This window comes from Anomaloglossus baeobatrachus, chromosome 5, assembly GCF_048569485.1.
Source record: "Anomaloglossus baeobatrachus isolate aAnoBae1 chromosome 5, aAnoBae1.hap1, whole genome shotgun sequence".
Classification (NCBI taxonomy): domain Eukaryota; kingdom Metazoa; phylum Chordata; class Amphibia; order Anura; family Aromobatidae; genus Anomaloglossus; species Anomaloglossus baeobatrachus.
This window is the reverse complement of record NC_134357.1, coordinates 252,324,830-252,351,072: the sequence shown is the minus strand read 5'-3', so window position 1 is coordinate 252,351,072 and position 26,243 is coordinate 252,324,830. Positions and strand designations below refer to the sequence as shown.

General features: G+C 45.1%; 1 protein-coding gene across 3 annotated transcripts in view; it reads right to left on the bottom strand.

Moving 5' to 3' along the window:
- Positions 1-26,243, bottom strand: part of LOC142309916 (uncharacterized) — a 43,050-nt gene that overhangs the window by 14,910 nt on the left and 1,897 nt on the right. For 2 of the 3 annotated variants that reach the window (XM_075347382.1, XM_075347384.1), the window contains exons 2-4: positions 16,609-16,728; positions 4,311-4,367; positions 2,780-2,893 (exon numbers count right to left, since the gene is read on the bottom strand). In XM_075347382.1, coding sequence (XP_075203497.1) covers positions 2,780-2,893; positions 4,311-4,367; positions 16,609-16,728 — 291 coding nt within the window. The remainder of the gene's footprint in view (positions 1-2,779; positions 2,894-4,310; positions 4,368-16,608; positions 16,729-26,243) is intronic. The other variant, XM_075347383.1, reaches the window with a different exon arrangement.

Below are 26,243 nucleotides of genomic sequence, written 5' to 3'. Positions count from 1 at the left end.
CTTTGTTGTACATACAATATACAGTGTACATACATAAACCTGAATTTATTATCAAGTTTACTGCCTTCTTCATAAATACTAAAAATTAAAATCTCAAATTATACACAGTTGAAAAAAATGTAATATTAAAAAGTGTATTAAAAAATAAAATAAAGTCTGATTTACGAAAACATAAAATAGTTTATTTCATACAGTAAATGTCATAAAAAGAGGAAAAGAAAAAGGCAAAATTGTTTTTTTGTTCACCATACATCCCACAAAAAATACAATGAAAAGGGATCAAAAACGTTATTTACCCCTTAACGATAGTATTTAAAACTACTGCGTGGCACAAACAACAAGGATTAACACAACTCCATCAATTTAAAAATAAAAAGCTTGTGAGCATTCAAAAATGGAGATACAAACCAAATTTTTCTTTTACAAAGTTTAGACATTTTTAAATCACAAAAATGATAAGTAAAACTATACATTTGCAGTGAGGAACGAATGTTCTAAAATTATAATCCAACAGTCCTCTTGAATTTGGCCAGGGAATTCAAATTACATCAAAGCTCTTCGATGCCAATCGAATGTCCTTTATTATGTGACACCCCTGGACTATCAGGTCATCACAGGGTACTGCACGCTCTTTTCCCTTAGTGCAGTATTCAAATCCCTCATGGTTCTGGGTCCCCATCTTACAGTGCTGCCTCCAACAGCAAATCATATCCTAGGATTACCCTGCACCACACCCACCAGACACACCAGTAGGCGGCTTAAGCGGAATAGGGTCGCCCACCTAGGAGTCAGGAAGGGAGGGTCAGTAGAGTGTCAGTGAAGGAGATTGAAGTGAGAGAGTGAAGTGGAGGAAGCAGAGAGCGGTGGCTCCCCAGACTTGCTGTCTAGGTTGCAGGCGGTGGTTTGGACCTAGAGGAGTCGGACCTCCAGTCGCAGGGGAATGAGGCAAGGTGCCTGGACCTGTTGAGTGAACGGTCGGCAGCCTGGTCCTATCACAGGTCCGGGACCGAAGGCATGGCGGGGTACACGAACCCTAGGTCGGGGAGAAGCTTCAGGCAACCCTGCAATTAGCCTGTGGAGAGCAGAGTCTTTATGGACTGTTCCCACTAACTCCAGAATTGGGGCACTAGCGCAACGAGGGGGATAGGGCCTTCCACATATGCAGCTCACTAAAATCCCAAGCGTGAGCCCTGAGAGCGGGCTCTCACACTTATCCACAGTAGGGAGCGGGGCCCAGCAACTTCCAGACTACACGGCCACTATAGTGAATCTAAACTTTGTGCCAGGAGGCAGGTCACTGATCACCAGGCAGCACTGCAGGGGACGGGACCCGGACGAGCTCCCCTTGAGAGGCAGCGGCACCTAGAGACTTGGTTTACCCGGTTGTCAGCATCTGCTTATTGGCTGAGTGAGTACATGAGTGATCTCCCTGTCACGGCACCCAGTATCATCTTCCAGAGACCCGGGGCCTACCCCTACCCGTGGAGGGTAATGACACCTTGCTGCCCCATTCCATCACCCCGGGTACTCCCAACAACGGCAGCGGCGGTACTCCCAATTACCGCACACCACGGGTGGCATCACGAACTATCACATCCCTGTAAATATCCCCTTTTACTTTAGAGTGTGGCCCCAAGCCCCCGGGTCCGGAGACCCTCGAGCCACGAACGGACATTGCCCACAGATCCGAGTGGTTCGATCCGCTGCTGGGGTGGCACAATTATGCTCTAACATCTGAATACTTTTCTGTTCTGTCTTACCACCACAGTGTTCTACAAGTCCTCTTCAGGGATCTTCATCCGGCACTAAGGCTTTTGGTGAAAAGTAAGCCTTAGATGTCACTCACCAGGCACATTGATTGATGCTTGACGTTACATCACAAACTGCCTCTTGATGTCAAAATGTGTCTTGCCTCATGTGACGTGCTTTGTGACCGCATGATTGGGTCACAATGCACATCCTGTTGTCTGACGCTTACTTGGCATCAGAAGACCTGGCACCAAATTAAGAGCTCTGAGGAGGACTCAAGCCACAGAAGAGCACACGAAGATCACTGAAGAAGACCCATAGCACACTGGACAGCAGGTTGCAGTGGCGGAAAGGGTAAGTGGCAAAGTAAGTAACAATTCAGCAAAATGGCGACTGGTCTGCTGAAAATTTGATGAATTTGCATTAAACAAATCACAAAAAATGTGTATTTAAGAAACAGTTTTTGCAAATTTTTAGGTAAATTAATTTAATTTTATCACATTCAGTCACCACTACATATCTGGTTTTGTTATAATCATACGGAACTAAAGAATCATATTGCCAGATCCTTTTTTACTGCACAATCAATACTGTAAAAACAAAAGTCAAAAATCATTGGTCGAATTGAATTTTGACATCTTTTCACCTGACTCAGGATTTTTTTCTCCCTGTTCTTCCACACATTATTTGGGGAAATGAATGATGTCATTCAAAACAACTTGTTAAAAAAAAAAAATAAGCCAACTACGGTATGTCAGCAGAAAAGTAATAAAGTTGTGGTTCTAGGACGAAAAGTAGGTAAAAATTAAAATGCAAAAATTAAATTTAGCTGCCTCATTAGGAGGTTGAACTCCTGTTGATATGCCATCAATGTCTTAAAGGAAATGTAGGATCAGAAAATTTCAAAACCCTACAAATTAGGCTTTTATGCCGTGGTTGTGGCTTTACATATATATATTATATATATATATATATATATATATATATATGGGGGGTTTTTTTAATAAGTGATAAAATCAAAAAAACTCACCGAATACTGAGGGTATACAAGATTCCACAGTTTTTCCAGATCTATTACATTAAACGTAAGGCCAACAGAGCTAATAATGGTCGTTAATATGTTGAAAATCAATGAGATTCGGATCTGCGGAGAAAGATATGTCATCAATTACTTTAATGAGTTAGACCTTATATCTTTCAGTATACTTATCCAGCTAGATACCAATTAGGTTATTAAAGCAGAAAGTCTCTAAAATATACCTTAAAATCTCAAAACACCTCAAACATTTGGAGTTTCTTCTCTAAAGACCCAGCAAAAAGGCTCAGTGTGAAGACAACGTTATAGTGGACTTACATGCAGCAGATTTTGCTGCAGAAATGTCTGTGGCTGAAATCACATGAACGGGTTCTTTCGGCAAGAAGCCCATGGATTTTAGTAAGCTTTTTTTGACATGAAACAGGAAGTCAGGAATTTCTGCTACAAAATTTGCCATGCACAAATCCAGAATTAGATTTTCTTCTCGTTAATAGAGGCAAATTACGATGTGTTTGCAAATCTGAAACAAATCTTATCCACGCAATTATATTATAAGCATCATTTCTTACATTGTTTTCTTAACAGAATATAGTGAATAAATATTAGACATAAGTGATTATTTGATTATGTTTTGATTATTTGTCCCCCAAAACAGCTGGGGGACATGCACACCGGACATTTCTGCTGTGGGCCTCCCATACGACCATGAATACCAAGGCAGGTTTGGTTTTTTCTTAAAGGGATATCTCTTTATGGAGCTGATGTGCCCAATACAGATATACTGTATTTAGTAGAAAGAAATTACAGTAATAAGAAACTGTTTTAACCATACATTAAAAGGAATCTGTCCCAGGTTTTTCCCTTATGAGTTGCGGCCACCCCCATTGAGCCCTTATATACAGCATTCCAGAATACTGTATATAAGAGCCCAAGGCACTCTGTATAATGTAAAGAAACACCTTTATTATACTCACCTGCAGGGTGGTCTGGTCCAGTGGGTGTTGCTTGTCACAGGTCTGGTGCCTCCTCCACCTTGTGCGATTGCTGTCGTCCTTCTTCCCAGCCCAGTGTGGATGACATGTCCTACAACATCCACACAGTCTAGCATTGTGCTCCTGCGCATGCACAGATTGATCTGCCCTCAGAGACCTTACTGCGCATCTACGAATCACAGTACTTTAATCTACCCTCAACAGGGCCGATAAAAGTGCTCCTGCACAGGACCGCAATGCTGGCCTGTGTGGATGATGTAGGGCGCGTCATCCACACTGGGCTGGGAAGAAGGAGAACAGCGATCACAGCACAGAGGAGGCGCTGGCCCTACAACCAGTGACACCCATCAGACCGGACCTCCCCCCAGGTGAGTATAATAGATAGTTTTTACATTATATAGAGTGGCCTGGGCTCTTATATACAGTATTCTAGATTGGTATATAAGGGCTGACTGCTGGTGGCGACAGCTCATAAGGGAAAAAGCTGGTGACAGGTTCACGTTAATCCTACAACTTGTCATTAATCAACTCACCTGAAATCTGAGTGGTTTACAATGAACCGTAATTGATAGACAGCCAGTAATTAGGTACTGTAAAACATAATGTAGAGCATTTTATTTGTTAAAGGAGTGGTTCAATACTTAGGATATGTCATCAGAATATTTGGGGTTTCAAACACAGTACTCCAAGATCAACTGTTATCATCTCCGACACCAGACAGATGTAAAATATGTACATAATGGAACAACTCAACTCCACCACACTGTTCAGAGGCGGATGCTGGGACCTGGCAGCTTTGCCTCCCTAGTCAACTTAGTAGGACCTGATCTGCAGTCCTTGAAATATTTCTATTACAACCACAAGAGGTTGTGAACATCACTTACTTTGCCGGCCTTTTAAAAAGAGCCGGTGCTTAACTAAAATTATATTAATATTGGGATTATATTTAATTTAGTTTTGAATTATATGCAGTTTGCAAATTAGGTTTATTAGTAACTTTAAAAAACTTTCTACTTCTAAATTCTTTGTAATATTACTCACTACTTATTTCCTGAGTTGACAGTGTAGTTTTAGGTACTGTACTACTATTGGCATCTGTTTATTATATATTTCATCAGCACTCTACCTACACTGTCTGATATATTTTTGTGATAGGGGTTTTCTGTACAGTGTATTGTACATATAAACATACATACTTTTTTGTGATCTGCACATACACCCATACCTTATATTGTACTTTTTTCAGTTTTTTGGATACACTCAGATTAGGAGTTTTTTTCCTGAGTTATCTAGCACTTATGGCTATCTTTTCTCAGATGATACTGAATATCTTAATATATTGGCCTGCATAATACTATAGGGGCTGCATAATGCAATGTGGCGGTGCATAATACTATATGGGGGTGCATAATACTATATGGGGTGCATAGTTCTATATGGGGCTGCATAATGCTATATGTGGGACTGCATAATACTATGTGGGGTGCATAATGCTATATGGGGCTCAATAATATGGATGGTGCATTTTAATATATGGAGGATTATGGGGAATGCATTATAATATATACAGGACATTATACTATATGGAGGACTATGTGTGGTCCATTACTATATGGAGGACTATGGGGTGCATTAAAATAATGGAGGACTATGAGGTGCATTATAGTACATGGAGGAATATGATGTGTATTAGACGATATGGAGGACTATATGGGGACCATTATACTTTATGGAGGACAAAGGGGAAGCATTATACTATATGGAGGAGTATGGATGGGGTGCATTATAATGTATAGAGGACTATAAGCTGCATTATAGTGCATGGAGGACTATGGGGCAGCATTATACTTTATGGAGGACTACTGTATGTGGGGCCCATTATACTTTGTAGAGGACTATTGGGGAGCATTATACTATATGGAGTACTATGTGGAGCCCATTACTATATGGAGGACTTCCTATATGGAAGGCTTTGTGGGGCCATTATAATATTTGGAGGGTTATGAGGGAGCCTTTATACTTTATCTAGAATGATATTTGAAGGTCCCTATACTGTATGCAAGCAATTATACAGTGTGAGGTTTGTGTGGGGTCTATTATACTATGCGGAGAGCTATGTGGGAAACATTATATGATTTGGAGGGATAGTAGGGGTCATTATACTATATGCAGGCCTATTATATTGCATGGATGGCTATGTGGGGGTCACAGTTGGGGATCTTACTGAGTCAGGGTCACCATTCATTGCTGGAGTAGTTGAAGGGAGGGTACAGTATAGTCATCATGCTGTGCATATGGAGGCTACTGTGAAGAAATTTACTGTGGGGGTATCATATAGTGTTTTTGGGGCACTTTTGTTGACAACATACTTTATGGCTGCAATGAAAGGGGAATGTAGGGGCTTCAATAGGAGGAAAAATACTTTGTTAGGGCTTCAAAGTTGTGATATATGCTTTGACCCAGCCAAATATTATTATTATTATTATTATTATTTGTGGCCGTGGGGCAATTAGAAATTCTGGTATGGTGCCCCATGATTTCTATGCACACCCCTTGGAGTATAAAAGTAAGGTATGGGACCTTAGATGAAAGCCCCACTCCAACGGTAAAAGAAAAATAACATGGAGAGTACTTTAAGAAGTATATTACCTTGTATTATACCCTAATATTAGCATGTTTTACCACAAAATTGGTGGTCTTATATTTATTTGTATGTAGCTACATAGTTTTCCCCAATGCCCCAAGAATGATTTTCTCTGGTGGGCCCAGGGTTCTCCAGTCCGTCACTGGATGTGTAGTCAGTTGGTCGTGAAAGTCGCATACAATGGGTAGTTTTTGGCAGTGACAGAGAGGGGACAGAGGACAAGATAGAGTGAACCTCAAGTGTAAACAGAGACACAGAGTGTGACCAGTGTTGGGACTAGAGACCGATTATCGGACAGAGTGGCCCCTGATGATAGGAGCTGGAGGAGGAAACCCTAGCAGCCAGGCCCCTTAATCGTCAAGGGAGTGGGTGATTTATACTTGTGCAGGACTCAACTGACTAGGCACCTTAACCGTCAAGGTACTCGCTGGTCATCAGCTGACTTGTGAACATAGTCAACCAACCAAGTGGTTGCTGCTAAACATCCGGAAGTGTTATGTTTTGCTTCTGTCATTATGGGACCTCTAGAGAGACTGGGCATAACACTGCAGGTAAAGAAAGTGATCATCACAATGTGTGCTGTAGCCCTGGACTGGATTGCAAAGGGACTCAACAGTTCAGTTAGATCAGATGCAACCCTGAGAGAAGTTGGACTGTGAGTCGTCATCCAGTCCTAGCCAGCCAACATCAGTAGCAGTATGCAGCCTAAAAGGGTTTTCAGCCTACGTGGCAAAAGTCCACACACCCAGCTATGACCAGGTATTTCATGTAGCGTGTTGTGGCATCTGGAGTTAATCCCTCTCACACAACTACCGCCCCACTCCAACCTCTGCGAACATGAAAAAATGGTACTAATGTCATCAGTGTTTTGGATCAGTGTGTCATCAGTGTATGGTTTGTGTGCCTGTTTTTACCATCAGTGTTTCATAAATGGATCAATAAATAAATTACAAATTTTCTCCTATACTTGTATTGGCTCCTTTCATCTGTGCTGCTGGAAAAAATAACATTTCTGTGTGTTTTGCATGGACACACGGAATAATTTTTTTTAATCCAGGGAGAGGCATTAGTTTGATAGATATCCAACAAAAATGAGGTTACCTTTCCATTGGCTGTTGGTGTAATACTATTGTATGTACTGAGGATTTCGATTGCGTTAGGGCAATGACAACCAGAGACGAGTTCTTGGTGCAAAGATGTTTATAATATGCAACCAGCAATATGTACATAAACGGAACAAAAACACAGTAGAACATAAACACAAGAAATACCTTCCAGGGTCGGAGCAAAAGGGAATTCCCGGGACCACGCACCGGACTCCCCCAGGGAGACCACCAAGAGCGAACCCCTATACAGGGAGTGTCTGGCAATCACCCCAGAAGGCCTAAATGCGCAGCAGCCGGGACACAAAAGGGAAATAGGTATAGTCCAAAAATGTCCGTACGTGATGAGAGTCCAGAGTGGTTTATGAAACGGAAGAAACCGGGCAGAAGTACTGACCAAGGACGGCAGACGGAGTCCGGGCACAGCTAGATGAGACCAGGTGAAGTCCAGAGTCAGATTCGGTTGTTTCCAGAGGATTCAAAACACAATCAGGAACCAAGAGCAGCAGGGCAGGAGCACACAGGAAGCAGTATACTCAGGCACTGGACTAAGCTTAGGGGCGGCCTTTTAAACAGATGGACAGGAAGTAGGGCAACAGAACAGCAAAACTCCATGTTAACAAAGGGCAAGCTCTTTCAAAAGAAACCTGGAAATCCCGGAACTCTGACAGTACTCCCCCCCCCCAGAAACGGCCTCAGGACGGATCAGGGCCTGGCTTGTCCGGGTACCGTCGATGAAACTGAGCAACCTTCCGGGGCGCTCGAATGTTACCCACAGGTTCCCAGGAATCGTCCTCGGGGGAGTACCCCTGCCAACGTACCAGATACTGAAGCCGATGCCGATGGAGCCGGGAGTCAATAATGTCCTCAACCACGAACTGCTCCTGGCCGTCAACCATCACAGGCGGAGGAGGAGGCACGATACGACCATGAAACGTGTTAGGGGAGACAGGTTTGAGCAGAGAAACATGAAAGACCGGGTGTACCTTCAAATGGTGCGGCAACCTCAACCGACAGGCCACAGGGCTCACGATCCCGGTGATCTTAAACGGACCGATGAATTTCTGCCCCAGCTTCTGCGAAGGAACACCCAATTTCAGATTTTTGGTGGATAACCACACCGAGTCCCCTACCTTATACATGGGTGCCTGTTTCCGGTGAGTGTCTGCCGACTTCTTGTAACGCTCCTGAGCCGAAGCCAAAGAGTCCTTCAAAACCTCCAGATTCTGTCGTAGCTCCGTCACTCTGTCCTCCACCGCTGGCACCGAAACCGCCACCGGTGACCTAGGCAAAACATTCGGATGGTAACCCAAGTTAGCGAAAAAGGGCGTTACCTTAGTGGAGCTGCTCTGAGTGTTGTTATATTAGAACTCCGCCAAAGGAAGCAGCTTCAACCAATCATCCTGCAGATGGCTGACATAACATCGTAGGTACTGCTCCAGGGTTTGATTAGTCCGTTCGGTTTGCCCATTTGTCTGAGGATGGTATGCAGAAGACAAACAGACATCAATACGGAGTGCCGAACAAAACCCCTTCCAGAATTTAGACGTGAACTGCACGCCCCGGTCAGAGATGATCTCATCTGGTACCCCATGCAATCGAAATACATTCTGGATAACCAAATCCACTGTCTCTGCGGCTGAGGGAAGACCGGTACATGGAATAAAGTGAGCAGCTTTGGTCAACCGATCCACCACCACTAAAATGGTATTGTTACCGCCTGAGACTGGCAATTCCACAATAAAATCCATTGAGATGGATCCCCAAGGGCGAGATGGAACGGGTAACGGTTGAAGGAGTCCCGTAGGAGCCACACGAGGGACCTTGCACCGGGCACAAACCACACATGAGTGGACATAGTCTTTCACATCCTTTAAACAGGTTGGCCACCAGAAAAAACGACTCAGAAATTCTTGCGTCTTCTGTACCCCCCTATGACCTGCCAACACGGAGTCATGGACCAATTTGAGAACCCGAAGTCTTACACCCTCCGGGACATAAATACGTCGCTCTCTCAACCACACACCATTCCGAAGGACAAGAGTCACATCATTCGGGGGGGGGGCAGCGAGAAATACGTCACCATCATAGGCCAGCTTGATGTCCTTCCACAAGTCCTGGTCCTGGATTACTCCAACGAAATTGGCATCAGATAACACGGTCTGAGACGGGGTTCCAGGCACGGAGTTCATGGCGTGGATTCGGGACAAGGCATCGGCTTTCCCATTACGTGAACCTGGACAGTATGTAACGATAAAATTGAATTGGTTAAGGAACAAGCTCCAACGGGCTTGCCGTGGAGACAGGCACCTGGCAGATTTAAGGAATTCCAGGTTACGATGGTCTGTGAGAACTACCACTTGCTGCGCTGCTCCCTGTAAGTGGTGTCTCCATTCCTTAAAAGCTGCAATAATCGCCAACAATTCCTTGTCCGCAATGTCATAGTTCCTTTCTGCAGGGGACAACCGGCGAGAAAAGAAAGCACACGGATGCAAGAGACTCTTGTCCCCAGTTCTTTGGGAAAGGATAGCCCCTAATGCATAATCGGAAGCGTCGACTTCCACAATGAAGGGGAGTGCGGGATTCGGGTGTATTAGTATTGGTGCTGAGGTAAAACAAACCTTGAGACGATTGAAAGCTTCCTGGGCCTGGGCGGACCACACAAACTTCTGTCCTTTCTTGGTTAACAGAGTGATAGGACGGACGATCTCTGAAAAGTTACGGATAAAGCGTCGGTAAAAGTTGGCAAAACCGACAAAGCGTTGTACCTCCTTGATGTTTCCTGGTTCCGGCCAGTCTAGAATTGCTTGTATCTTGCCAGACTCCATGTTCAGTCCCTGAGGAGAGATGACATATCCTAAGAATTGTATTTTTGAGCAATGGAATTCGCACTTCTCCAGTTTAATATACAGGTGGTTATCCCTCAGTCGGGTAAGTACTGTCTTGACGTGCTCCTGGTGTTCCTGTAGGGAATCAGAAAAGATCAATATATCATCCAGGTAAATCACCATGAATTGGTCCATTATATCCCTAAAAATATCGTTGACTAGGTGTTGGAAAGCCGCAGGAGCGTTACAAAGTCCAAAGGGCATCACTAGATACTCATAATGTCCATACCGACATCTGAACGCTGTTTTCCACTCGTCCCCGGGACGTATGCGGAGTAGATTATATGCCCCACGGAGATCCAATTTAGTGAATATCTTTGCCTGTTGTACTCTCGCCAATAGCTCAGGAATCAACGGTAACGGATACCGGTTCCGGATGGTTATCTTATTTAGTTCCCGGTAGTCGATACAAGGTCTCAGAGTCCCCTCTTTCTTTTTCACAAAAAAGATGGGTGCCCCTGCTGGTGAGGTAGAAGGGCGAATAAATCCCTTGGCTAGACTTTCATCGATGTAATCTTTTAGTGCTTCTAACTCAGGTGCCGCCAACGGGTAGACATGACCAAACGGGATCTCTGCCCCTGGGAGTAAGTCTATGGGACAATCATACGGTCTATGCGGGGGAAGCCGATCTGCTTTTCTTTTGTCGCATATATCAGCGAAGTCATGATAAACCGGGGGTAGAACAGGTACCTGTACAGTGCCCTCCGCATACGGTGTTACTGGAACCAGTACAGTTGGACTAATGGTCGGACCACTCTGCGGAGGGAAGGATATTTCTTTAGTCTCCCAATCGATGACTGGATTTGTAGACCGCAGCCAAGGAATTCCTAAAATTATCGGAAAATGGGGAGAAGAAATTAACATGAAAACAAGGGTCTCCTGCTGACCTGGCTTCATCACACATTCTAGGGGTACTGTTTCCCGATCAACTGGTCCAGAAACTAATGGAGAACCGTCTACCGTCTCCATGGTAACCGGTGAGGATCTTTGTTGAGTCTGGATACCGTGTTTTCTGGCAAAAGAAGAGTCCATGAAATTTCCCCCTGCCCCAGAGTCTATCATAGCAGAAGTAGGAATTAACTGTCCCTCCCACCGTATCTGAATGGGAAGCGAGCAATGGGTGTATTTCCCTTCTGAGTCCTTAGGTGAAGTTGACATTACAGTCAAGGGAAATACAGCATCCAGGTGTCCACTTGCCTCAGAGATATCGGACTCTGCGTCCGTGTTGTCACACTCTGCCATGGCTGCCAATACCTTATTTGGGCGATTTGGACGTTTTGGGCAGTCAATCAGAAAATGGTCTGACTGACCGCAATAGAAACACAAACGCTCACGGAGCCGGTGTTCACGACGTTCGTTGGTCTCTCGCTTTTGTAGAGAGTCCACTTGCATAGGAACATCCTCGGCCTCCCGTGGCGTCTTGAGAGCGGGTTCTCTGGAAGGAAACGCAAAGTTGGTTACCCGGTTTACAGCTGCCCATTTTTCCTGTCTACGTTCCGTCAAGTGGGTATCAATACGTACACAGTGTTGGAGAAACAGTTCAAAATCCCCTGGAGATTCGGAATGAGCTAACTCGTCCTTGATGGTACCGGACAAACCCTTTCTGAAAACTGACAATAACGCATTGTTTCCCCAGTCGGTGTCTACCACTAACCTTTTGAACTCAGTGGCGTATTCGACGACCGACCGCTTTCCCTGACGTAAGGAAAGGAGAGCCGATTCAGCGGTAGCACGGCGATTCGGATCATCAAACATTTGCGCCATTGCTGTTAAAAAGTCATCCAGGTGATTTAAACGGATATCACGATTCTTTATCATAGGATTAGCCCAAGCCAGCGCTCGGGAGGTTAACAACATGATTATACATAACACTTTTGACCGGTCGGAACGGTAATAATCAGCATGTACATCAAAAAACAGTATACACTGGTTAACAAATCCACGAAACTGACTACGATCACCACTGAAACGAAATGGGGGTAACCTAGGCATACCGGCAGCTGATACGGACGTAGTGGGGGCGGCTTCCTGAGCCTCCACTCTGGTTTGCAAATCCTGAATAGCCGGACCCAGTACCTGGTGATCATGGCCCAGCTGTACCTCCACATCTCTAAGCTTAGTTTGCACCACCTCCATCTCCTGCTGTAATGAGTTAATCATGGAGAAGAGCTGATCTACTCGTGTCTCAGTCATTGCCCCAGCGAAATCCTCTTATAGGCCTGAGTATAATGTAATACTATTGTATGTACTGAGGATTTCGATTGCGTTAGGGCAATGACAACCAGAGACGAGTTCTTGGTGCAAAGATGTTTATAATATGCAACCAGCAATATGTACATAAACGGAACAAAAACACAGTAGAACATAAACACAAGAAATACCTTCCAGGGTCGGAGCGAAAGGGAATTCCCGGGACCACGCACCGGACTCCCCCAGGGAGACCACCAAGAGCGAACCCCTATACAGGGACTGTCTGGCAATCACCCCAGAAGGCCTAAATGCGCAGCAGCCGGGACACAAAAGGGAAATAGGTATAGTCCAAAAATGTCCGTACGTGATGAGAGTCCAGAGTGGTTTATGAAACGGAAGAAACCGGGCAGAAGTACTGACCAAGGACGGCAGACGGAGTCCGGGCACAGCTAGATGAGACCAGGTGAAGTCCAGAGTCAGATTCGGTTGTTTCCAGAGGATTCAAAACACAATCAGGAACCAAGAGCAGCAGGGCAGGAGCACACAGGAAGCAGTATACTCAGGCACTGGACTAAGCTTAGGGGCGGCCTTTTAAACAGATGGACAGGAAGTAGGGCAACAGAACAGCAAAACTCCATGTTAACAAAGGGCAAGCTCTTTCAAAAGAAACCTGGAAATCCCGGAACTCTGACAGTTGGGCTCACATAAAACCGGCCAATTTTGTGTGCTAAGTGTCTCAATTTTTCCATGTTTTTCATAGCAGTAATGCATATCTATATTCTCATATTCATTGTTCCATATATCTTAGCACTACAGAGTGCAACTGTCTTCTTTTTGTTACTATGTATCATGTTCAGTTTGCACCTGTTCACATTAGAAAGGTAGGATGTGCCATCAGTCTTTTTCCTAGATTACAGGGTTATACTGCTGCTCTTCAGCCTTAGGCGATTTTAATTCTCCATTTGCAAGTTCCTGTCTGCCCATAAATTGTAGGGGTTTTTTTTAACTCAAAGAGAAGCATTAGTTGGATAAACCCAACAAAAATGAGGTTTCCTTTTTGTTGGATGTTGGGCTCATATAAAACTGGCCATTTTTTGTGCTAAGTATCTAAATTTTTACATGTTTTTCATAGCAGTAATGCCTCTCTATATTCCCATATTCATTGTTTCACATATCTTAGCACTGCAGAGTGTAACTGTCTCCTTTTCGTTTGTGTAAAAACATGGACATATGAATAGTATTATAGGTTATAATGGGTATATGCTGTATCTGTGAAAAAAACGGATACAATATGCATGTGCCACATGGACATGTGAATAAGGCCTTAGAGAAATCCATAGATGAAATTGCATAGTAATTAATTACAAGTGTCGGGGGTGGGTTCTTCTACCTCTCTCCCTATTCTTCTCCTTCTGCTTACCTCCAGTCTCTGGCTGACAGGTAACTGAAATATGAATGCTTAGTCAGAGAACAGAAGAGGGCAACGAATGCGGAATAGGGAGAGAGGAAGAAGGGATGTAAGTGCAGAACTTTATGAACAGGTGTCTTTTTTAAATCATATTATGTAACTACAGTATATACAATAAATCAATCAAACAAGAAAAATTAAATAGATCAACACAACTAATATAACACATGATTATTTCAAATTCAACACAAAGTCCCACTTTTAATGACTACTACAATTTCAGAATTATTCAATCTTTTTATGATAAGTGTCTAGTACATAATAGAGCACATCTGGATGTTTGATCTGCTGCAAAAGTGATGAACAGCCAGACCTCAGTTTTTGACAGCATTCAGGAGAAATCTTAGCCCATGATGAAATAGCTTCCAGTTAGCCACTATTTTTGGGTTTGCTTGCTGAAATTGACTTGTCCAAATCTCAACAAAGATTTTCATTGGGATTCAAGTCAGGCAACTTTGATAGCCACTCCAAAATCTTTTAATGCTGCTGCTGAAATCACGCTTTGGTGGCGTTAGAGGAATTAAGGAGCATTGCGGCTTAAAGTCGCCTCACCACTGACATGCTGGATTAGTGTGTCAGCCTCCGCAAAGAGAAGAGATTCCCCTTTAGAACCCGTCTTAACCTCTCATACAGCCAGATCAGATCTCATACCTTGCACTGACGAGGGACAACCATCCCAAAACGCCATGTCTGCAAACTGAGGTTCTGATCTGGAATAGATCCTAAGTCATAAGCCTGCTTTACAAGTTACAATTTATTGTGCGATCACATTTGCGATCGCACCCGCCCCCATCGTTTATGCGGCACGGGCAATTTGTTGCCCGTATCGCACAATGCTGTAACCCCCCTGTCACACATACTTACCTTCCAAACGACCTCGCTGTGGGCGGCGAACATCCACTTCCTGAAGGGGGGAGGGACGTTTGGCGTCACAGCGACGTCACACAGCGGCCGGCCAATAGAAGCGTAGGGGCTGAGATGAGCGGGACGTAAATATCCCGCTCACCTCCTTCCCTCAGCATTGCCGGCGGGACGCAGGTAAGCTACAGTTCATCGTTCCAGGGGTGTCACACGGAGCGATGTGTGCTGCCTCGGGAACAATGAACAACAGGATGTTCAATTTTTAGAAAATGAGCGACGTGTCAACGATGAACGAGAAGGTGAGTGTTTCTGCTCGTTCATAGCTGTCACACGGTACGATATCACTAACGATGCCGGATGTGCGTCACTTACGATATGACCCCGCCGACATCTCGTTAGATATATCATAGCGTGTAAAGCCCGCTATACGACAAGGCTCGTTAAAGGGTCACTTTTGACTTTTAGGATTGCTACCTCCAATAGGTGGCACTGGAGTTCGTCTCCTTCCTCCCTGAAGAGGCAATTTGCATATTTACCAAAGGAGCATTACGGCTTAAAGTCTCACCACTGGCATGCTTGATTTGTGTGTCAGTCTCCGCAAGAATAGCTTCCCCTTTAGACCCCTTCTTAGCCTCTCATACAGCCAGATCAGATCTCATGCTTTCCACTGACGAGGGACAACCATCTTGAAACATCATGTTTGTAAATTCACGTTCTGATCTGGCATAAATCCTAAGTCATATGACAAGGCTCATTAAAGGGTCACTTTTGAGTTTTAGGATTGCTATCTCCAATAGGTGGCTCTAGAGTTTGTCTACTTCCATACTAAAGAGACAATTTTCAGGTATACTTGCAATCATTTTCCTATGGAACACCCAATGACACTTAAAGGGGTATTCCATCTCCAAGATCCTATCTTAATAAGTAGTAGGTGTAATATTACTAATATTGACAAATACCTCCATTTTCAAATGTAGTCTAGTTCTGATTCACTGTCTCTTACCTCATGTTCAGGCCCGTAGCATGCAGGACCGTAGATTTCCATGATTATGACCACTAGCAACTAACTAACTGTGAGTATATGCGTGGTCGTAACCTAACTGTAAGTATATGCGTGGTCGTAACCTAACTGTGAGTATATGCGTGGTCGTAACCTAACTGTGAGTATATGCCTGGTCGTAACTACATATACCTAAGGTCCTGCAATGCCTTGAACATGAGGTAAACGACATAGTGAATAAGAAAAACTAAACTACATTTCTAATTGGAGGTATTTGCAAATATTCTTATTATTACACCTACTACATATTAGGATAGGATCTTTGAGATGGAAATATCCCTTTAAGCTCCCTCCTAGAATTTCTTGTAAACTGACTCAATCCATCTTACCCTCGCCAAGCTTCAGGTAGCCAGTGCCAAGCATGAGAATCACTAAGCCACTGCAATATTTCATTTATATTAGTTGTATTGAGCTATTTGAATTTTTCTTGTCTGTGAATGGTTTATTGCAAACAGAAAGGTTATAAATTTTGCTAACAAATCTAAATTATACTTGGGGTCCAATCATTCTGATTGATTGCAATTTGAAGTTAATAGATCTATGGTTTTTTTCAAACTAAGTAACTATAATATTAATTTTAATTACAGTAAACATTATAGGATTTAAGTTCAACTTACACATACTCCAGCCCAGAAAGGAATTCCATATGTTAATGTTTTGGAAATAACAGCAATACGACTGGATGCTAATACTGTGCCTGTGAAAACCTGAAGAAAAGAGGCCACTAGTATGAGTACCTAGAGGAACAAAAAAATACAGTTTAGAGGATCTTTAGTCAATTTATATTATATTTTTATACAAATAACCCCAATTCTTATGAAGTCAGGCCGATGGGTAAAAAAAGAAAGCAAGGATTTAGTATTTTTTATATCCAGATTTTATTCACAACAGTACATAGAAGTAGTACTGCTCAGTACTCGATCGAGCATCGAGGTGCTCAAGACATTCTATACATTCTATCCTGGTACTCGGCCACCATGCTTAAGTCCTCGCCGCACATGTTTTGCAGCTTTTTTAAGACACTAAACAAACGGCGATTACCTGCCAATCATGTTAATGGTGTAGTCAAGTTGATTCCTAGCTTTACTGTGATTTGCACGCTGCATCGCATCATCAGGCCTACATAAGACCCGGTGACACTATTCTCGGGGCACTGTACTTGAAAATATTGTAGGGAGAGGTTCTGCTGGAGAAGGGACTGTGTATTATTGCATCACAGTACCTGCTGGTGGAACAATAAACCAACAGTCCTTTTCAGGGCTAATTCTATAATAACATCTCTCTTAGCTGCACTTAGTGTAGAGCAAGCTGCTAGAAAAGGGATGGTGTATTAGAGGCATGTAGGCAGGGATTCTAGTCTCATAGACTTTGCTGCTGCTACATAAAAAAATCTATTCAATCCTGTAAAAGTACCACTCTTAGCTGCATTTAATGTGGGACAACTGCTGGAGAAGGGATAGTGTATTAGGGGCATGTAGGCAGGGATTCTTAACATATGGACCTTGTTACTGCTACTTTAAAAATCTGTCCTTTAAATAATATCGCTCTTAGCTGCATTTATTGTAGAGCAAGCTGATGGAAAAGGGATAGTGTATTAGAGGCCTGTAAGCAGGGATTCTAGCTTTACAGACCTTGCTGCTGATACTTCAAAAATCTATTAAATTCTCTAAAGATACTACTCTTAGCTGCATTTAATGTAGGACAACTGCTGGAGTAGGGATAGTGTATTAGAAGCATGTAAGCAGGGATTCTAGTCTCACAGACCTTGCTGCTGCTAATTAAAAAATCTATTAAATTCTCTAAAGATACTACTCTTAGCTGCATTTAATGTAGGACAACTGCTGGAGTAGGGATAGTGTAATAGAGGCATGTAGGCAGGGATTCTAGCCATACTGACCTTCTTATTGCTACTTTAAAAATCTGTTCTCTAATAATACCACTCTTTATTTATTTAAAAATCTGTTCTCTAATAATACCACGCTGCATTTATTGTAGGGCAAGCTGATGGAAAAGGGATAGTGTATTAGAGGCCTGTAAGCAAGGAATCTAGCCTTACAGACCTTGCTGCTGATACTTAAAAAAATCTATTCTATTCTGTATTAATACGCGTTATTTGCTGCATTCAGAGATAACTGCTGCAGGAGGGATAATTTTGGATTTGAGGCATATAGTTAGGGTATATTGCTTTACTGTCTTATAGGTATACTGCTGCTGCAACCTAACTGTGTTGGTCATGTTATAGGACACGTGCAGGTGTAAGGCAATAATGGCACATTGGGAAATATATTGGCAGCTGGGGACAGAGTATCACAGGACATCCCCCACCATCAGGTTGCGGAAGCCTCAGAGTCCACAAAAATTGAAATATTTCCAGGGAAAACAGTTAGCTCAGGATTTGCAGGCACTTAGCACCCTGTCTAAATTCTTCATCTCTGCAAGATGCACAAGTTTCCACTTTAATTGTGAGCAGCAAGTGTGTGAGTAGACACAGAAGTGAGATGGTTACGCTGATTATGGTATCATAGCCACTCCCCATCTTGGTTGATTCTTCACAGTTTTGTCAGTTGAGTGAGAGCTGCCTGTTGGCCCTCTAAAAATTTGTAGCAAGGACCACATGGTGACCCTGCTGATATGATGGAGGAGGACAAGGAAAATAATAAACCATATAACTTTTTTGGATGGGATGAGGCAAATGGGAATACACTGGGAACAAATGAACACCTAACCCTTGCCCTGGGAATTTGCCATATCTGGGTGCTCTGGGGAACAGTTGTCCGCCTTCTCCCTGTCAAGCATCTGGATTCGAACCCTTGAGTGCTTGGTGGTCAGCTTCTGTCTGCTAGACCACAGTAGATTCACTTTTTCTCAAGGTGTTTAGTTTGTGTTTTCCATGCTTTGGTTTTATTAGGGTGACAGGTGTATTATTTTACTTGTTTGCCTGCCCAATCACCTTTTGGGTGTGGATTTCAGTCTGTTCCTTCTGTTGATATTTCTTGTTGGTGGTATTCTTATTTTGAAGTCCACCCATATTGCTGTTAGTTTCTGCCAGTCAGTGGAATACCAGCTAGGATATTTCTTTCTGCTGTTTTTGTTCGCCACTATGCACCTATTTTATGTTTGTTGTCAGCAAGTAGATGGCATATTCTTTCGCAATATTCACTTTCTCTATTATTTTGGATTTGTTTTTCATCTTACTCAATTTGGGATCAGTATCTACTTCAGCAAACCTTCCCTTCTGTAGGTAGTTTGCACCCTGCTCTACCCCCGATTCCTTAGAAGGAATGAGACGCGCTCAATGGTCTTAAGAGTACTTTACACACAACGATATCGCTAACGATATATCATCGGGGTCACGGTGTTTGCGATGCACATCTGGCGCCATTAGCGATATCGTTGTGTGTGACTAAAAGGAGCGACAATCAACGATCACAAAAACGTCAAAAATCGTTGATCGTTGACAAATCGCTCCATTTCATAATATCGTTGGTGGTGCATGCCGCTGGTTGTTCTTCATTCCTGCGCATCACACATCGCTATGTGTGACACCGCAGGAACGACGAACATCTCCTTACCTGCATCCACCGGCAATGAGGAAGGAAGAAGATGGGCGTCATGTTCCGGCCGCTCATCCCTGCCCATCCTCTGCTATTGGGCGGCCGCTTATTGACGTCACTGTGACGCCGAATGAACCGCCCCCTTACAGGAGAGATTGTTCGGTGTCTCCAGCGACGTCACTAAGCAGGTATGTGAGTGTGACGCTGCCGTAGCGATATTATTCGCTACGGCAGCGATCACCCCCATGAAGAAACAGCGGCGTGGGCGGGTGCTATCACGCACAACATCGCTAGCTATCGCTAGCGATGTTGCAGCGTGTAAAGCACCCTTTAGAGGTCTCTTGGGAGACATATGAGCACGTCCTTTGTGGATCATTATGAAGGGGTAGTGTGGAGCTATGTAATATAGTTCCCCCTCGTAGATCCAGCAATAACTTTATGGGAAAAATCACCGAATTTCATCCTCAACACGGGTGAGATAGCTCCTATTACTTTTTGTACTTGACTGTTTTCATGTAGCATTTATCATGTATGTTAATTATGAATATTGAACTAATTCCTCAGTCATATATAGAGGCGTCATTCAACACAGTAAAAGTGTGGCTTTGAGACCAATATCCTGTATAGGGTCTTTGTCCCCCTTTTTTTGTGGTCTGCTTTTCCTTTTACTGTGCTGTAGTAATTCCTTACACTGTTTAGTGTTGTGATTATCTAGGGTTGAAAACTAGCAGCAATCGGGGTTATTGGTGACCAGTGTATAGTCTCTTGCTATAGTCCACGATTTTCAGCTGCCTAAAAATTGCCCAATTTTTATCATCAGGTTATCTTTCCTTCACTATTGTCTCCTCCATTCCATACGAAGGACATTGTAATTTTGTTTTAGTTGTTCACTAATTGTTTGTCCTTGTTTAGTTCCCCACTACATTTTAAATTTTTATTATTAAAAGTTATATTTTAATATTACCCAGCTAACTATTCATCTTGAACCTTGGGATAATTCAATTGCTTAGTGGTACATTTCTGTATATAGTGTATATGAAGCACCCCACGGGGCCAGGGTTTCTTTACTCATCACCGGGCTGGTGATGAAGGGGTCTTTTGGGGATGTCACAGCAGCCTGGCTCGGCTTCATGGCCCCGAGGTGTCCACGAAAGGAAGGAGAGATGAAGGAAGGGGGTTGATGGTGTGGAAGATGTTGGGAGTAGTTGTCTCGTGACGCCACTTGTGGTATGCGGCTATAATGAAAGCTGCCGCTGCGGGATGTCGCTCTCTTCCAGGGCGGATGGTAATGCAGCTCTGGTGTTTCAACTCTCCACAGGTAGAGCTAGGCCCCGGGGAGGATGAAGGGGGTGGTAGTAGCCGATGGTGCCGGAGTGTGGAACGACGGTGCCGGCAATGACAGGGATGACACAGGGGCTGTGGTTCAAAGTTCTCTTTACTCACTGCAACTGTCGTCACCCTTGGAGTGCTGGTTTCCGCTATGATGGGCACCAGCCGATCTTGGATAGTTCAGAGGCCAGAACCAATGTTGTGGAGTGTGAGCCCTTCCCTTTCTGCACGACGTAAGATGAATTCCTGGGACCTGTAGTCCTGCAGAAACTCCAGTTTTAGCTTGTTAGTTTCCTTCCCGTATAGCAGGCAGCACGAGTCCGTGCTGGGCTGGATTGTGGTCACAACTCCTAGCTCTATCTGCTGCTGTCGCCCCGGGAACTTGAGGGGACAATGGGACCTGCAATCCCCCTGCCTGGCAGTTTCTGGTGGTGTAACTTGAAGTGTACACCACCCTGGGGCTCTGCACCCTGACTGCGCCGGTCCTGAGGGAGCTAACTAGCTCACCCCTCAGGGACCGTATAAACTCCTTTGTCTCACTGACTCCACCAGTAATTCTCCTCTCCTGTCGGTTAGTCGTCCTTGACCTCGCCCTGGCATGACCTCCCCGTTTGCAGGCTGCAGACCTTCTCCTTTACTGTGTGTGTCGCTCCTTTCCTCCCCTTGACTGCAACTCCTCCCTTACCCTGGATCCATGTCACTTGGAGGTGGAAGCCCCAGTGTTTGGTGGTGACCTTAAGACCCTACCCTAGCCCAGTCCCCACCCCAGTGGAGAGGGCTACTGCTGTGTGTTTGTTGTGTTTTGAAGTGGAACCGGCAATGACCTCTTCTGAACCCAGGATGAGTACTGCACCTTAAGCGACATGCAATACCCTGTGACGACTGAAGCCTCAGGGGCACCACATGCCTCCATAGCGAATCACAACACTCTGGGGCTGCAACAAAATATACAGGGTATACCGCATATTTTTGGTTACATAGACAATATCAAAACATTCTTCCCTTTTGGGAGGCCATTCAACATAAAACGTTACAAACATCCTGTGTCTTTCACATAAATCTCAGGCATTTAAATTAGGATAGCAAAAGGCAGTAAATAGCATAGTGAGCAGTACTTAAACATTATAACAGAACAACCTAGCATATCGCAATTCTGGATTTCTTTTACACTTAGTGAGGTAGTGCTTCAATCTAACTTGTCACCATTGTAAAATTTCTTACTAATAAAACAAGTAAAATCTTTGGCATAAAACATTATACTATTAGCAATGACCAACGGAATCCATGATGCCATCGACCTGTGCACCGCTCCTGTTAAGTGCAGTTCTGTAAACATTACTTATCTGAACTGAGGAACCTGCCATCCCCAACGTAGATTTTGGGCGTGCGTCAGAGCATTCTGGACCACGCTTGGTTGCTTGGGCACGCACGACAGGTTTTGGGTCCTCTGGTGGTCTTAACTCTGGTAAGGTGCACAACAGGTGCGACTATTTACAGGAAAGTTCTGGTCACCCCACCGTCCAGTGACCCAGTTGTCCATCAAACTGAGAACAAACAAAAAAACCCTTTGATTTAACTTCCTAGATGAGGAAAGGATACTCTGGACCGGCCAATCTCCTGGAGCTCTCTCCGTAGGTGTGTGTACATTTGTCCACCTGCTTTTTGGGGAAAGGATCCTGGTGGGGAACTGAGGCTGGCTCTTGCCTGGGCACTGAAGGGGACACCTGTGCTGAAGCAGCTGCCTTCAGGCAACACCGTCCCATATCCAGGGCATACCGCTCACCCTTGTGCCAGGTAAAGATCACTCCATCCCCCGGGTACAGGTTGCCCCCCTGATGACCTCTCTCCAGGAGGGACTCCACATCCCGCCAGGACACAAAGATCTCCTTTGCTAGTCCCGGCACCCTAATGAAGCCCCATCCCTTTATGAGGTCAAAACAGGTGACGTCCCCTTTCTCAGTGGTCCCCGGGCCAATGGACGAGCCCTGCAAAGCCGCTCTTTGGCCGCCATGTTCCTGGCCTCCCCCACCGCCAATTGGGCCTGTCGCTGCCCTACCTCAGCTGCCAGTTGGTCGATGGTAGCCTGGCACAGGGCACGCACACTATCCGAATGGGCTATGGAGCCTTGCTCCGTGCCCTGGGACATGGTATCAGGTGACGCCAGCGGGAAGCAGCCCCCTCATGCCACCTGCGGGGTTCCAGGTTCCATACTATCAGCCAGGGCCATGGCCTCCAGCAGCAGGTCTTCTTCGGTCACCGGGTCTTGGAGGTGGTGGCCAGTTGCCCGGTCGTCGGCTGCCCTGTCGACGGTGCTGTGGGGTCAGTTGCTGGGTCGGGGATGGAAGAAGGCAGCTGGACCACAGGGGCCTGAAGGGAGTCAACCTCTGCCAGGGCAAAAGCGCTCACCATTACCTCGGTCCGGGTCTCTTCCTCCTCCAGGGTTGGCATCGCCCTGCACTCATGGACCATTATTGCCCTCACCGTCCCCATTATGGTCACCTTCCATTCCTGGATCGCATCCAGCTGCTGCTGCTCCAGTCTCCGGCTTATCCGCTCCACTTCGGCCTCCATGAAGTCGGCATTAATCATTAAAGGGCGCACCGGTGAGCCTCCCAGACGACCAGTGAATTGGGACCCACACGCTCCAGGTTGTTCTGGTACGTCCTCCCTCTCCAAAGTCTTGTCGCAACTCCTCCTCGTCCCATCTCCTTCTGGTCTTATTTGAAGGTAGGACTTCCCGGTCTTCTCAGTTTCGTTTCTCCTTTTTCCCGCCGTCGAGGCAGGCCGGGGCTTTTGCGCCACTCTTCCAGCCAGCCCACGAAGGGCGGATACACCCTGGCCACTTGTTTACACACAGTCCTTGTTGTTTGTCAATGATCGCCAGGGTATAATCGTTGAATAAACAGTCCATAGGCGCACAGTACCCGTTGTTGCGGGCACGGAATCCTGTGCGTGACGCCAAGTGAAGCACCCCATGGGGCTGGGATTTCTTTACTCGTCACGGGGCCAGTGATGAAGGGGTCTTTTAGGGATGTCACAGCGGCCTAGCTCGGCTTTTTGGCCCCGAGGTGTCCATGAAAGGAAAGAGGACTGAAGGAAGGGGGTTGATGGTGGGGAAGATATTAGAAGTAGTTGTCTCATGATGCCACCTGTGGTATGTGGCTATGAGGAAAGCCACCACTGCGGGATGTCACTCTCTTCCAGGGCTGATGGTAACGTAGCTCTGGTGTTTCAGCGCTCCACAGGTAGAGCTAGGCCCCGGTGAGGATGATGAGGTGGTAGTAGCCGATGGCAGCGGCAATGACAGGGACAGCACAGGGGCTGCGGTTCAAAGTTCTCTTTACTCACTGCAACTGTCGTCACCCTTGGAGTGCCGGTTTCCGCTTTGATTGGCTCCAGCCAATCTTGAATAGTTCAGAGGCCAGAACCGGTGTTGTAGAGTGTGAGCCCTTCCCTTTCTGTACAATGTAAGATGAATTCTTGGGACCTGTAGTCCTCCAATAACTACAGTTTCAGCTTGTTAGTTTCATTCCCATATAGCAGGCAGCGCTAGTCCGTGCTGGGCTAGATCGTGGGCTCCGCACCCTGACTGTGCCGGTCCTGAGGGAGCTAACTAGCCCTCAGCGACCGTAAAAACTCCTTTGTCTCACTGACTTCACCGGTGATTCTCCTCTTCTGTCGGTTAGTCGTCTCGGACCTCGTCCTGGCATGACCTCCCCGTCTGCTGGCTGCAGACCTTCTCCTTACTGTGTGTGTCGCTCCTCTCCTCCCTCTGGCTGCAACTCCTCCCTTACACTGGGTCCCTGTCACTAGTGGGTGGAAGCCCCAGTTTTTGGTGGTGACCTTAAGACCCTACCCTAGCCCGGTCCCCAGTGGAGAGGGCTACTGCTGTGTGTTTGTTGTGTTTTGAAGTGGAACCGGCACTGACCTCTTCTGAACCCGAGATGAGTACTGCACCTTAAGCGAGATGCAATACCCTGTGGCAACTGAAGCCTTAGGGGCACCACATATACACAGAACTATACTGTACACACATCCACACTATATACATATAGTATATACAGAGAGTGCAATACAGGATTATAGTGTGGACCTGTATATACAATATGGTGCTGTGTATGAGCCAGAAACAGGAGCCAGAAGACAGATACACTCAGATAATATTCACCAGCCACGGGCAGCTCCGATGCTCAAATCCTAGAATGCTTTGTGATGACTTCCTGTTTGTACAACATATGTCAACTTATTTAGCGCATGCGCAGTATAAACCTCATGAGGAACAGAGAGCGGGCCGGCTGCATCTGACATCACTAAATATATCAGTCTTGGATGGCCCCCTTTGCTTCGGCAGCCATATTAGTACTGCATCCATAGCGGTGACTTGAGTGGGACAGAGTGAAGAGGTGTGGCTGGAACCCCGGGTGGGTGAAGCAAAACCTGTTAAAGTGATGGGAGGCAAGACCTGGGCTAAATAAAGCATAATATAACTACCCGGGGGCCCAGGGCCGCTTCTTCACTGGGCCCCATACACAAATAAAGGTAATAATGTCATGATGACAACTGTGCCTGCAACATCTTTAGACCTGTCTTCTGTTGAGCACATGTTGGATTTCATTTGGTCAGTAATTGCAAAGGGATCCATGCAGTGGTTCTTAAATGGAATCTGTAACCACTTTGACCTTTTTAAACTGTTAATATGGGCATACAGGCAAAAATATGCTGTTTTTTAATTTTAAGTAATACTTTGGTATGAATGTGGGGACTTCATGAACAATGGTGGACCCTCATACAGTGTGGGGGTACTGTGGGGGACCCTGAAACAGATTGGAGGGCCCTCATACATTGTTGGGACTACTGTTGGTGGCCATCATATTGTGGGGGCCATTATACATTTTGGGACTAATTCGGGGACCATTATATAGTTTGGGAGCTTATATGAGGGCCATTATACAGGATGAGAGCTAATGGTGGGCTCATTGTACAGTTTGGAGGCTAATGCAGGGAGTGGGAGCTAATGTAGAGGCCATTATATAGTTTGGGAGCTAATTCAGGGGTGATTACACAGTGTGGGAGCTAATGGGGGGTCATTACACGGTTTGAAGCTAATGCAGGGATCATTATACAGTTTGGCAACTAATCTGGGAGGTATTATATAGTTTGGGACCTAATGTGTAGGTGATTGTACAGTGTGGGAGCCATTAGACAGTTTGGGTCTACAGTAGGGGCCCCTCATACAGTGTAAGGGACCTTCATGCAGTGTGGGGGATTTCATACTGTGGGTGGGCCCCCCATAAATTGTAGGGACAATATGTCTCTATAATAATATGCTAATATGGGACTACTATATAGTTTCTGGCCTAACGTGGGGC